Source organism: Rattus norvegicus, chromosome 10, assembly GCF_021556685.1.
Source record: "Rattus norvegicus strain SHRSP/BbbUtx chromosome 10, alternate assembly SHRSP_T2T, whole genome shotgun sequence".
Classification (NCBI taxonomy): Eukaryota; Metazoa; Chordata; class Mammalia; order Rodentia; family Muridae; genus Rattus; species Rattus norvegicus.
In genome coordinates, this window is record NC_141543.1 from 11074610 (window position 1) to 11089501 (window position 14892).

Consider the following 14892-nt stretch of genomic DNA (forward strand, 5'->3'; position numbering starts at 1 on the left):
CTCTCTCTGGCCTCCTCTACCCGCCCATCCTTCCTTTTATCCAATGACAGGCCTCGTCCTATCCTGTACCTGCCTTCACCTGCATAATGACATCAACCTACAACTTGTCCTGGTCTGCTGTGTGACTTGCTCTAGGGAAGCTGGCTGTAAGGATGGTGGTCAACCCTGGGATGAAGCCCCTGGAAAAGAGATGTGTCTCCCATGCACAGCTTCAGCTAGCAACCATGGCAGTGAAATGGCCCTCCAGCCACAGGCCAGCCTCCAGAAGACATTGGCTTCTTGGGCACTGTGTAAGATCACTCCAATAAGTCCAGACCACTGAGAAGACTGTGGTGCAACTCTACTCAGGGAGGCATAGGGAGAAGTCTGAGGGAGACTTCTCAAACTTTTCTGAGAAAGTGTTCTCAAAAGGGACACAAGAAAGGAAATGATATCAGAAATTCTGACAACAGCATGTGACTGAGTGATGTCTGGAGCTACAGCAGTCACATGACCACATGGAACCAAGCCTTGAACAGATGCCAGTTGCAATTACTGAGCAGGAAGTTTTGGAAAATCCTGGGCCCTTGATCTAGTGAGCCAGCACACGAATGAATGAGGCAGAACACAGCTGCCATTTGTACGTATAAGTATATGAGCTAAACTGACCTTATTCCCAAGCTCCTTGGCACTGTGAGAATAGAAGCGATTAATTTATGTAAGCTGTCACTAGCTCTCCCAAGGAATGTGAGGGACCAAACCCTCAAGAATAGCAAGTTTATCACTTCACACAACTCTGAAGACTTCATCTCATTTAGTGCATCCCTGAAGCCCAAAACCAGGTATCTAGTTTCACCTCATTTCTCAAAGGCGGGGGCTCAGAGAGACCTGGAAGTTCTCTCATGACACTGCAAGAGCAGAAAAGCTATGCCTAAACAGGGTTTCTGCTGTTTTCAACAAGGTAACCTCTGGACAGTTCCCTCCCTGCCAAGTAAGCTGAATTTAACATTAAAATAGAATCAATTTGTTCCATTAAAGAAAAAAGTTTGTGCCAGGTGTGGTGGAGCCCAGCACTTGGGGGCAGAGGCAGGTGTGGTGGAGCCCAGCACCTGGGAGCAGAGGCAGGTGTGGTGGAGCCCAGCACTTGGGAGCAGAGAGAGGCAGGTGTGGTGGAGCCCAGCACCTGGGAGCAGAGGCAGGTGTGGTGGAGCCCAGCACTCGGGAGCAGAGGCAGGTGTGGTAGAGCCCAGCACCTGGGAGCAGAGGCAGGTGTGGTGGAGCCCAACACCTGGGAGCAGAGGCAGGTGTGGTGGAGCCCAGCACCTGGGAGCAGAGGCAGGTGTGGTGGAGCCCAGCACCTGGGAGCAGAGGCAGGTGTGGTGGAGCCCAGCACCTGGGAGCAGAGGCAGGTGTGGTGGAGCCCAGCACCTGGGAGCAGAGGCAGGTGTGGTGGAGCCCAGCACCTGGGAGCAGAGGCAGGTGTGGTGGAGCCCAGCACCTGGGAGCAGAGGCAGGTGTTCCCTTGAGTTTGAGGCCAGCCTGGTCTACAGAGTGAGTGCCTAGGCCACAGGGGTTATACAGCAAAACCCTGTCTCTAAAATCAAAAAGAAAAAAAAAAAAGAAAGAAAGAAAAAGAGAAAAGCTTGTGGGGTTCAGCAGTTGAAAACCAGAGTCCCAGCCCCAGCACCCACCTAACAAGCTTGACACAGCCTCACATGCCTCTAATCACTGTGGAGACAGCAGCGACAGGAGGGTCACTGAGGCTGTGACTGCCAGCTTACCTGAAAGACACAAACAAGCAAGCTCCTGGCCCAGGAAGAGATCCAAAGGAACAAACAAGAGTGGCAAAGTGGGGATTTTAGAGCCCTTGCTTGGCCTCCACAAGCCCAGAATACACATGTACAAACTTGCTATACATGCATACATGCGTACACCACATATTTAAAAACAGAACTCATATTTAAGTATGCCAAAGTCTGTGCTCAGGAAAGTGCTTTGTAGAGCAAAGGCCTCCACGCTTGGGTTAGCTTGACAGCCCATACCTGTCTGTTACCACTCACCTCATTGTAAAAGAAATGGACAGTGTGGTTGTTGAGCTTTAATGAAAGTGTTTTCAGGAATGATATATAATACGCCATGATCTCCTCGTCGGAAAAGTCAAATTTATGGACAATGATCGAATTTACATAGTTATTAGACAGCAAATAATCTAGGAGAGAGAACACAAAGGAAAAGAGGTGAGGTCATGCTGGAGGAAAGGCCTCTGGGTAATGAGCACAGCTCAACTAGCTGAGCACAACAGGCAGCTTAACCTTGAGCTGGCACAAAAACCATACACCAGGCAGGACCATCAGCAAGCACACCTGTGGCCTCTCTACGAACTAAAAGAGATAGACTCAAGCACGTTTTCTGTAAATTGCTAGCCCACATGGCCATCAGAAGACACTGTCATGTCTGAATGCCAGAAAATGCTGCATGTGTCTCCAACCTCTATCTACTGACAATCTCCTGAGAGTCCCTGCATCCCCACCATGTGTCCAGCACCAGGCTAACCACCTCAGGTCCTAATCCCCCAACACTTACCTGGTTCCAAGGAGAGCAGCACTACTTACAAACTTGGCCTCCGTTGGGGAGGCTACTGTCAACAGAGCATACACGTTATGAAGGAATACACCCAAGGCAGTGAAGGTGTCAATGCCACTAACCTCGCCAGCAACATCAGCCAAACCAACCCCAGTGATCAACATGGAGAAAGATAATGCAGCCAGACTGCTCTCGTGCCTCTGATACCTGAGGCAGCCCTTGGGGCCAGCTCTAAGAGAGGCCTTGAGGGTGGAGCAGGCCCTAAAAATCTTGAACACATTGTTAAGTGAGTCATGGTCACAAGTGCTACAGTGAGCTTGCTGTATGTGGAAATGGAACCGTACATAACCTCAAGTTCCTACACACACACACATGAGCCTCGGGTGTCGTGTGAGGGATGTTATACAGGTGCGTGTTCAGTAGCCCCACTAGGTTAAGGCCCTTGCAGTTCCTCGGGAAGCTTGTTCACACCCCTGCCCTGTCAGCATCTTCTCTCAAGGCACGGAACCACTCCAACCCTCTACAGACTTGTGCACCTGTGTGTAACCTTACACAGAGGAGTCAAGCAGGATGTCAGTGTCCGGCCTCTCACTTGTCACTGAATCTGAATGTTATAGCCACACTACCTCCCCCTCTCTGTTGATATCTAATGCATTTTTAAAACTGTCCCCAACTTACTTATCCACCTATGATTTACCACGTAACATAAAACTTAGGTGCTTCTGATAACTGCAACTCTTCTGATCTGGCTAGGGACAGCCGTGGATGGACAACGGGAATAGGAGAAGGAAATTAGGACATCTCAGTGAGCCCTGGGCCACAAATGGCACATAAGCTAGCACCTTCAGGTATGTGAGGGAAGTCTCTGGCTACATTCTACACCTGGGACAGCCACAGGGTACATCTGCTCCCCACAGGGACTTTTCTAATTCTCCACAAGGCTCTGTGGGGTTAGGGATCAGTAAAGGGGCCCGGTGTGTGGCTGGGATTTTTCTACTACCCCCTCACTGTGGCTGACATTCTGTGGTATTGTCATAATAAACCTGGGAGTCAGTAAGTAATCTTAGTCTCTTGGGCCTCTGTTACTTAGGTCACCAAACAGGCAACAGTGGCCTCTGTGCAAGGCTCCCTGTAATAGCATCACAGTGAAAGCCTGGAAAGCACCTAGAGGCCCAGTCAGGTTCATTTAATAACAAAGCTGCTGTGAGCTAGACCAGGGAGAGTCACAGGTGGGACCCACAGAAGACGGATGGTGGGTGGGGTGAAGAAGGAGCTGAGTGGGTGGGGTGGCCTGCATGGCTGAGTTGAGGGTGGGAGGCCTCAGGTGCCTGACTGCACTTCTGTGACTATGTTTGGCCATTTAACAATGACTCCTCCACTAAAACTGAAAAATAAAACTAAAAGCAGTGGGGCACAATGGCATAACTGTGACGGTGGCACTTAGAGGCTGAAGCAGACCTGGGTGTTGTGGCACATGCCTTTAATCCCAGCACTTGGAAGCTGAGGCAGGAGGATTGAGATTTGAGGCCAAACTGGACCACAGAGAAAACTGTCTCAAAAGCTGTTTCTAATAAACTGTCCAGCAAGACCGGGGTGTGTGTCTGTCAGGCTTCCCAGGCAGGCTCCCACATTGCTCCCACTTCCTTTTAGAGCCAGGCACATGTTGGGTCAGTTTTGAATAGAATCTACAAGAGTTAACACCAATACAGAGGCCAGAAACGGTCATCAGGAGCTGTGTGTGGAGGAAGTGGGGGAGACTGGCTGAAGGTCACAAGATCTTAGCCTTGTAAGGTAAGTTCTCCATTTCAGATTGGTGACTGGTGATGACAGGTAACAGACCCGACCTAGAGGTCTGACATTCTCAGAAAGGAGGTTCTGGAAGTCGATGAACATGTCAACTGTGCTACAGTAGAGGCCACTTCAAATGATTCACACCAGATCTTCAAGGTACTACACCATGAAACTAAGACTTTCAAAGGATGTATTGTTAATTCCTAGCCCTAGATGGATTTCAAAAGGGTTACCAAGATAAAACTCCAGGGACCCTATACTAAAGCTTAAGCCTCTGGAATTGGTCTAGTGGCCTCAGAACATCCCTGGGTGTTCAGTTCCTGTTGAGTCCTGAACCTGCACCTCAGAGCTGGATCTTCCCCTCAGGGCTCAGAAACCACACTTGCTCCACATCCATCGAAACAGAGGCTGATAACAAGAGAAACCACGCAGGGAGATGTGAATTAGCCCCATCTGTCAGACTGCCGTCATGGGGAGGAGGAGGAGGGCTCTGTGGCTGCAGCACCACCTAGTGGCCACTGCTAAGATCACCACCTAGCAACTCTCCAGACTCCAAAGAAGGGCCATCTATCCCTTTTACCTACCAACCCCTCTTTGAGACTTGTCCCAAGAACTCAGTACCTGCCTTTGCTCTGAGCACTCCACCATTTTTCTCTTGTCCTCAAGAGTAGGACCTGGGCTGTGCCGCATTTGGGGAAAGTAAACTAGCACAGAAGGACATCAGGCTGGTCAGTCCCAGCATGGATAGGGGTCTGGGTGTAGGAAATGCGCTGTTGAAGGTCTGTCCTGAGCACTGCAGCGTGTTTAGCCTCCCTCTACTTGGATGGACTGTGACAACTAAGAGTTGCTCCAGACCACTGAGCTATTCTTCTGTGCTGAAACCTTCTTTGTACTCTGTCTGGACTTGCTGGGTTGGCTACTTTGGGTCCACGACTCAAACTTTCCTGGAGTTATAATGAGAGTCTCGGTAGCCCTTGACTCCCAGATGAACACAAAGGGCTTACTGAGGGTTGAACTGAGTCAAACTCTTGCTCATTGGCCAACAAAACTGAAGGAGAGGGGTGGGGCTAAGACCTCTCTGGCCTCCTCCATTGTTCTCAGAAGTGCTGGCCTGTGTGCTACTCAGCCGTTAGATCCTTAAAATGGATCCAGGCAGAGGGAATGCTCCCTCCCCCGCTGAGTCAATGCATAGGAAACCCTCCTGCAGTCCTTCATAGACTCTACCCTCTACCCACACTACCCTCAACGCACTCAACAGCTGCACATGTTGTTTCCAGTGTGACTGCATGTGATGACAGGCCTTTCAGGAGTAGTTAAGGTTAAATGAGCTTGCAGGGTCAGGGTCTAGCCCTGACAGAGAGACCAGAGGTTGAGCTCTATGACTTCACTCTCTCATAGGCAGGGCTAGGCACCATGAGAGTGTGGCTACAGTCTAATGTGCCCCAGTTTTGTGTGTTATAGCCTCTGTTCCTGTAACGAGGCCATGTGAGGAGGTATGGCTTAAGTAGTGGTATTTAGGTGATTGAGTGACACTGTCATGAGTGGGCTAATGTCTTCTTCACTGAATTTTTTTCTCTCCTGGCTCTCCACTAGTTAGTTACCTTAAGAGCAAGTTACTATGGGCTGGCAAGATGGCTCAGAAAATAAAGGTTCTTGCCACCAAGCCTGAGACCCACAGGCCAGAAGGAGAACTGACTCCCACGGTTACCACTCACTTCCACATGTACTCCGCAGTATGAGCATGCGTGCACACACTCATGTGAGGTGCGTTTATGCATGCAAATAAGTAAATGCAGTAAAACTTTTAAAGAGAATTGAAGCTTCGCAATGGAGATTACCCGCACTGCAAACCTCCTCCGGGTTATCATGTGCTTAATGAGCAAATATATGGTCTTTTACAGACTGTTTGGCTGTGAGTTGAAGCTCACAAGGCTCTCACAATGTGTGGATACCTAATTTTGAACTTCTTGGCCTTCAAAATTCTTAAGCCAAACTAATGCTCATTTCTTTAATGACCTAGGTTTTCACAGTTGGAGTTGGTGGTTAAGAGCACCAGCTGCTCTTCTAGAGGACCTAGATTTGATTTCCAGAACCCACATTGTGGCTCATAACCACCTTTAACTCCATTTCCAGGGTATCCAATACCCTCTTCTGGCCTCAGTAGGCATCAGCCACTCACATAGCATAGACTTATGTGCAGGCAAAACACCTACACACATAAGAAATAAAAAAATATTTTTTTCTTTTCTTTTTTTCGGAGCTGGGGACCTTGCGCTTGCTAGGCAAGCGCTCTACCACTGAGCTAAATCCCCAACCCCCCAAAAATATTTTTAATTACTTAGTCTCAGAGAATGTGTTACAGTAACAGAAAACAGACTCAGAAAGCAGCTGTCTACAAACTAAGAAGAAATCTCCACCAGAAACCAGCCCTGCCCTCAGCTTCAAACTGGATATCCATCTTCCAGAATAGTGGGCAAACACTTCTATTGTCTGAGGCGCTAAGCCTACTGGGGTAAAGCCTGAGCAGAATAAAATGGGTGGGAAGCCACCTGACCCTGGGCAGTACACAGGCAAATGGCAAACAGTGTCCTTACAGAGTGATGTCTCGTGGCTGATGTTCTCAAAGAGAATGTTCAGGGTCTGTAGCAGCTGGACACACACATAACGGCCTGATTTCTGCCGCAGAATGTTCAAGAAGAAAACAAACATGTTCTTCTCCAAGAAGAAGCTGGGAAAAGAACAGAAAAGGGTTAGTGGGTGACACACTCACAGCTCCTAGGAGTGGGCTCACCTATGAAGACCTATGAAGACCACCTGTGGCAAGACTAAACTCTGACACCTGCCTGGGCAGTCTCCGTGCCCATGAGGACAACACACGCCTTCTGGGTCTTTCTCCTCCTGTTTCAGCAGAGCAGGTCAGTGCTACTTCCATGAAACGGTGAACTAGACTCTGACAGACAGAATGGTCTGACAGAATGGTCTGACTGACAGAATGGTCTGACTGACAGAATGGTCTGACAGAATGGTCTGACAGAATGGTCTGACAGACAGAATGGTCTGACAGACAGAATGGTCTGACAGAATGGTCTGACAGAATGGTCTGACAGAATGGTCTGACAGAATGGTCTGACAGAATGGTCTGACAGACAGAATGGTCTGACAGAATGGTCTGACAGAATGGTCTGACAGAATGGTCTGACAGACAGAATGGTCTGACAGAATGGTCTGACAGAATGGTCTGACAGAATGGTCTGACAGAATGGTCTGACAGAATGGTCTGACAGAATGGTCTGACAGAATGGTCTGACAGACAGAATGGTCTGACAGAATGGTCTGACAGAATGGTCTGACAGAATGGTCTGACAGACAGAATGGTCTGACAGAATGGTCTGACAGACAGAATGGTCTGACAGAATGGTCTGACAGAATGGTCTGACAGAATGGTCTGACAGAATGGTCTGACAGAATGGTCTGACAGAATGGGCTGACAGAGTGGGCTGACAGAATGGTCTGACAGAATGGTCTGACAGAATGGTCTGACAGACAGAATGGGCTGACAGAATGGGCTGACAGAATGGTCTGACAGAATGGTCTGACAGAATGGTCTGACAGAATGGTCTGACAGAATGGTCTGACAGAATGGTCTGACAGAATGGTCTGACAGAATGGGCATGTTCTTTTCCTGCTAAGTGACCACACAGCAGTCTGTACACAAGCGTCACTCCCCAGCACACATACAACCTGAATCCTTAGCCTCCCCACGAAACCTATTTCCCTTGTGCTCCCCTATTCAAGGTTAGGAAAACACAAGAACTGGGCTTCCTTGCAGGGCCAGAGGACGCTGAGTGTTAGCAGAGCTTTTCACTTCTGTTGTCAAGTGTGGAGCTTCCCGATCTCTGGGCAAAGAACCTGGAGAAAGGTGAAGACACCAGTGTGGTAGAGGCACCCTACAGTCCCAGACCTGCTTTCTTGTGCTAGAAAGACACATAGCTAGGAGCACTGGCCAGAGGGTGTGTGTGTGTGTGTGTGTGTGTGTGTGTGTGTGTGTGTGTGTGTGTGTGTGTGAGACCTTCCTTTAAGAAAGAAGAGGATGCGGTTGGGGATTTAGCTCAGTGGTAGAGCGCTTGCCTAGGAAGCGCAAGGCCCTGGGTTCGGTCCCCAGCTCCGAAAAAAAGAACCAAAAAAAAAAAAAAAAAAAGAAGAGGATGTTTCTACTTATTTGTTTAGTGTATTTGTACAGGATCAGTGTGAAATAACCCAAGGCTGGGATGTGGCTCGGTAGAGTGCTTGCCTGGCAAAACACAAGGCCAGTGTGGAACACGCATCTGTAATCCCAGTACTTGGGCAGAGGAGATGGGAAACAAGAAGTTCAAGGTCATCCTCTTAGCTACACTGTGAATTCAAAGCTAGCCTGGGATATAGGAAACTCTGTCTCTGAGAAAGAAAGAGAGAGAGGAAGGAAGGGAGGGAAGGAAGGTGGGGGAAGGAGGGAGGGAAGCCAGGTTGGACAGAAAGACAGACGGAAAACGGAAAACTTAGTCATGTAAGTCTGCTGGGTGGTCCTCTCTCCTCAACTGTTAGCTCCATAGGGACCAGTGGCCTGACACTGCTACATAGTTTTGTTTGAATCCACAAAGTGAATAAGTTAATGATAAAATATGACTTTAAAACACTGTCAGTTCTTTCCTTGCTCTGACTCTAGGAGCTTGCCTGCCTACACACTGCTCCAACTGACCCTAGAGCATTTCAAGCACCTGACCTATTTTGTCTGCTTCCGCTTCAGGTTATAAAAAGCAGTGGCTCTCCTGCATCATGAACACACCCAAAACCACTGGTGGCCAATGAAGGAAGCTGTCAAACATCTGTGCCCGAATCTTGCTGCTGGGCTGACTTAGTGTGAAGCTCTCAAGGTAGATGTTCGCATCTGTGTGTGTGTGTGTGTGTGTGTGTGTGTGTGTGTGTGTGTGTCAGGAGTGTGGAAGTCGGAGGAAGGCTTTGGACATTCGTTCTCACCTTCTACCCTTTTTGAGATAGGTGTCATTGTTGCTGCATACACAAGCCGCCTGACCCGTCTCCCACCTTTCAGGGATTTTTTGCCTCCCATCTCACCATCCAAGCACTGGGATTAAAAAGTTGTGTTGCCATACATAGCTTTTATATAGGTTCTGGGGACTCACACTTGGGTGTGAGAGGCTCCCTCAGTCCACCAGTTACACACGGGGACACCAATGGTGCTCCCATGTGTGCCCAGGGGCACATCTGATAGACTGTCCTCTCAAACCTCAGCAGACACACTAGGGGCTAGGGAGATGACTCAGTGGATAAAGTGCTAGCCTCAGAAGCATGAGTTCAGATGCCCAGAATCCATATAAAAGTGGGGTGCATATGCAGTCTGCCTATAGTGCAAGCTCTCAGGAAGCAGAGACAGGGATCCTGAGCACAAGATGGCCAGTTAGTCTAGGTCACTGGTTCTCAACCTTCCTAACACTATGATCCTTTAATACAGTTCCTCATGTTGTGATGACTCCTGATCACATAATTATTCTGTTGATACTTCATAACTGTAATTTCGCTACTGTTATGAACCATATGTAAACAGCTGTGTTTCCCCATGGTCTTAGGCAATCCCTGTGAAAGGGCCATAACAAGGGTTGAGAACCGCTGGTCAGATTGAATGAACAAGCCCTGGGTCCAACAAGAGACCTTAACTCTAGTAAAAAAAAAAAGTGGAGAGTTGTGGAAGAAGATACCTGACATCAACCTTTGATCCCCATGAACATGCACATGTGTGCACACATGCATACATATCCACCTAAATATATGCCCACATATGTTCCAACATGCATAGGCACCACATATACACATATGCAAAGCAATAAATAAACTAAACACACTAAATGCTGGCCTTCAGCAACTCCCTCAGAGCAAGGCCTGTTCATTTAGGACCTAACTATTTGGGACACTCTTCTCGCCCTGGAGTAGATGATGGGGCACAAGTTGGAATGTTATGGACAACATCTTCAGCTTTTCTAGAGAAACTCATTTCCACAGCTCTTCCCTTTTTGGCTTGCATCTCTACATTCTCTCAAGGACGCTTGATAGAGATATTCAGGCAAGATGGAATTAGTATCAGTTCCTGACGTCATCAGGAATGACTCATGGTGTACACTTGGAACGGCACCAAAAGGAAGTGCAAGGACCAGGACACAAAAGCGCTGTAAGCCATACTCAAACACAGAGCTGTCATTTTGATCGCCCCAAATCAGGATCTCAGTGATGGAACGGATGGTCTCCACAAGCAGGTTCCGGTTCTGTTCTGTGACAGTGGTGTTTTTGGTTAAAACATGGTACAGGTACCTAGAAAAAAGGGGAGAAACAAGAGCTTACACAAACTGACGTGAAAGTGAGGCCCAAGGGTCACTGGCAATACAGCACAGCAGTGGTTAAGTTTATGTTAGCACAGTTTCCCATTCAAATGGAGAGAGAGGTCACTCCCAGCCCCCAGCCCAATGGCAGAAGGAGCTCTCTGAAGCACTGAATGCCAGGGACACATCCGCCCAAACTGAGGCAAGAGCACTGCCAAGCCCCTGAAACCAGCACCCCAAAACTTCAGGATGCAAACAAATTACAGAGCTGGCAAAATCAGAGGCTGCTGAAATACACATGGGGACTCTAACTCAGTGAGGCTAAAGGAAGACAAGCGTGGCCTGTCTTAGCTGCAGTGATGGATGTCAAGAAACAGTAGTCGGTGCCAGGTAGACTCATAGCAAAGCTGGTGATGGGGTCAGAGCTCAGGGTCACATCTTCCTAAGTCAGAGCCTAGGACACTAAACACAGCTTTCAGAATGTCTACAGTTCTCACTAGAGCAGCACACCATGGAAACCAGGACTCAAGGTGGGACGTGATGAGTGACTCCTTCCCAAAGGAAATGTCTCATCTGCAGAATCTAGAGTGAAATGGCTGAGGAGGCTAAAGTCCAGGAGACTTTACCTGTCTGGGCCACAGACTTAATTAGGAAGGAAAAGCTGGGTCAAAAAGAGGTGGCTCAAAAAAAAAAAAAAAAAAAGAGGTGGCTCAAGATACCTGTCAGAGGCTGGGAGAGCAAGAGTGGAGGGACTATTCCCTACAGTCCAGAAGAGCAGGGAACAAAGAGGCAGAGCCTTGGAGGGGGAATAATTAGACTTAGGTGCTCCCAGCTATGTCTATATTTTAGAGACAGGCCCAAATTGTTTAGTGTTCTATGCTGTTCTTGCTGTGCTGTCTGACATGATAGATAAGGCTCGGCCACCAAGCTACAACCTCACCTCCCACTTTTTTTTTATTTCTTTTTCTTTCTTTATTTTTTTCAATGTTACAAGACAATATTTTAATATTTGGTAAGTCATGGATTACAAAGAATAAAATAACATTATAGATTAGTCTATCATCATTTTACAGGAAGATATTTTTACTTTCCCTGTAACAAGCCTCTATTATAATGATGTTTAATCAACAAAGGGTAGCTTGACTCTTTTATTTATTTATTTTTATTTAATTTACATCCTCATCTGTCCCTCCCCCCATCCCCTGTCCCCTCTGGGTATCCCCAAACCCTGGCACATCAAGTCTCTGAGGGGCTAGGTGCTTCTTCTCCCACAAAGGCCAGACAAGACAGCCACGAGAAGAGAACAGATTCTACAGACAGGCAACAGCTTAGTGACAGCTCCTGCTCCAGTTGTTCTGGGCCTACATGAAGACCAAGCTGCACATCTGCTACATGTGTGCAGGGGTCTAGGTCCAGTCCCCAAATGTTCTTTGGTTGGTGGCTCAGTGTTTGAGAGCCCCGCCCCCTCCCCAGGAATCCAGGTTAGTTGACTCTACTGGTCTTCCAGTGGAGTGCCTATCCTCTTCGGGGCCTTCAATCCTTCCTCTAAGCTCCATCCAATATTCACCTTCCATTTTTCATTATTATATTTTACTTCGAGACAGGGTGTCAGTAATTTGACCCAACTGGCTTTGAACCAGCTCTGTAGCCAGGGAAACCTAGAACTTGTGATCTGCTCACCTTGGCAGTCATGTCCAGCCTAAAATGCAACTGGTAACCTGCAACGAGGTAAAGGTCTTCCCACAATGCTGCACGTGAGGACACAAGGCCTACTTTCCTCTACAATTAAGTAACTTATCATCTGAACCACCCTGGAACAAATTGTAGGGACCTCATTACAAAGCTATGTGTCCACTGTGATTCTAGTGCCTACCCTACAAGAAACCCAAGGAACACTTTCCTAAACCGTGCTTCACAGCCTCCTGCACCTGCTTTACCTGTTTAAGTTGCTCCCTATGCAGCTCCCATGCAACCCCACTGAATTAGGCTACTGGGTGAATGGGTTAAAATGGTGTGCATGTACATATGTGTGCATTATTGGGTGAGTGGGTTAAAATGGTGTGCAAGTACATATGTGTGCATTATTGAGGATCAAACCCAGGGCCCCTTACATGCCACACTGCGCTTTACAACAGAGCTCTAGCTACAGCCCTCTCCCTTAAAATCTGACAGCTGCACCTCTCCCAGTGTGCCCATCAATGGCCTTTCCACACAGTCCCTAGGATAATGGACACTGTCCCAGGGACAAGGTAATGCTGACAGTGCAGGTAAGGGAGAGGCAGTCTTCCCACTCTGGAGATATGACACACGTGTGCAGGAGGACAGCATACATGCACTGACCTCACCCATCACATCTTGGCTCTCTGGGAAGCAGCAACATGAGTGAGCTCATCTACTCTGAGGGCCTCCAACTACAGTGGACAGGGTCTGACTTCAACTGAGGGGGCTGTCTAAACAACTGCCCTTGCTGCCTTATCAGTCAGCAGCGGCTGCTCACATTCAGGGCTCCGCCTCTCTCCACCCTTTCTTCGGAGAAGGCTTTTTCACTCCAATCCTCCAATTCCCATAAGGACCTGGTTGTCCCCTTTTGGGAAGTAGCAAGGACTTCACAGAGCTCTGTGTTCTCCATGGTCTGTCTGTCTCTCTGACTAGACTGGAACCTCCAGGTCAGGAAAATCATCTTAATCCACTCCAATCCACTCCACAATAACTGGTACATAGCAAGAGCTATATAAACGCGGAATGAAGCAGAGGGCAGCCCCTACTAATACGCACTGGAGTATACTATACAAGTAAGGGTTAAAGAAACAGCACAGAGCGATGATAAGAGCCCCGTCACAGCAGTGGTGGTGCATACCTTTAGTCCCAGCACTTGGGAAGCAGAGGCAGGTAGAGTTCTGTCAGTTCTAGGACATGGTCTACGTGGTAAGTTCCAGACCAGCCAGGGTTATATAATGAGACCCTGTCCTATCTAAGGAGGAGGAGGAGGAGCAAGGGGGAGGGGCCACTAAAGTGTTGTTAGGATGGCTTCCTTCATTATGCAATTGCTTTTAAAAGTCCTATTAGAGAACTTTTCTCATCTGGGCTAATGTGCACCCCCAGTGAGCCAATGACCACCTAGTAAAAAATCCAATTCCAGACATGTGAAGCCCTCTTTTGAGTTGTTGGCCAGGACTGTTTAAGAGACACCCAAAACACAGCCTATTGCTGTTTCCCCAGGTTACCCCCCAGAGCAGGAGGTAAGTTCCTGTGCTGAAGACACCATGCACTTCAGAAACGGGTGCAAGCCCCCAGCTGGAACTGACCTGGGCACCCTCTCCCGGAGAACTAGCTTTCATGGTATCAGAAGGCAAAGGAGGAGGAAGGCAGCCGACAGTCCGCATCAACAACCAGCACGCCATGGTAACCCTGAGGGCACAGTCAGTCACAGTACACACCTTGGGGGTAGCCAACAGTTCTCCAATTAGACTCAAAGGCTGCTCAACAAGAGGGAGGCCATGCTTGGTTCTGGAAACCCAGCTAACTAGTCAGTGCTAGTGAAGTCATGGAGAATTTACAGCCACCAATTTATTTATTATTTTTTTTTTTGGTTCTTTTTTTCGGAGCTGGGGACCGAACCCAGGGCCTTGCGCTTCCTAGGTAAGCGCTCTACCACTGAGCTACATCCCCAGCCCCCACCAATTTATTAAACCAGCATTATCCCTATCAACAACCTATAAACATTTTTCCTTGTACCTACAGATAAGTGTGCCCTCATCAAGGAAATGTCTCTTTACAACAGAGGAGACCACTACAGAAATTCACAACCAATCAAAACCTGCAGAGTCGTAAAGCCCAGTGCTAACAGACCATCAACAAAACACTCCTACACCCAAGGCTCAGTGAACATTGCAAAAGATGGGGTGGGAAGAACATAAGGGCCAAGAGGACCAGGGTGATTGCTGTGAAACTCTGTCTCTTAGCAACATCAGAAGCTACACCCAGAGTCTCACCAACATGACTGCCCAAACACGTTCTGAACGAGGATGGCACCAATGTACCGGACGGAGAAAAGCCCATGAGGCAACAGGAGAGGTGGTCTTCCTCCAGAGAAGAACACACTTTGGCAATTATCTACTGTCAAACAGCATACAACATACATACAAGTAACATTACACACACTGAACACATTATA

At 48.2% G+C, this 14892-nt stretch overlaps 1 protein-coding gene across 26 annotated transcripts in view; it reads right to left on the reverse strand.

The window, feature by feature from the left end:
- Clec16a (C-type lectin domain containing 16A) overlaps positions 1–14892 on the reverse strand; it is a 195747-nt gene that overhangs the window by 171294 nt on the left and 9561 nt on the right. For all 26 annotated transcript variants that reach the window (NM_001398551.1, XM_087570106.1, XM_087570110.1 and 23 more), the window contains exons 2-4: positions 10582–10710; positions 6948–7081; positions 2040–2188 (exon numbers count right to left, since the gene is read on the reverse strand). In NM_001398551.1, the coding sequence (NP_001385480.1) occupies positions 2040–2188; positions 6948–7081; positions 10582–10710 (412 nt within the window). The remainder of the gene's footprint in view (positions 1–2039; positions 2189–6947; positions 7082–10581; positions 10711–14892) is intronic.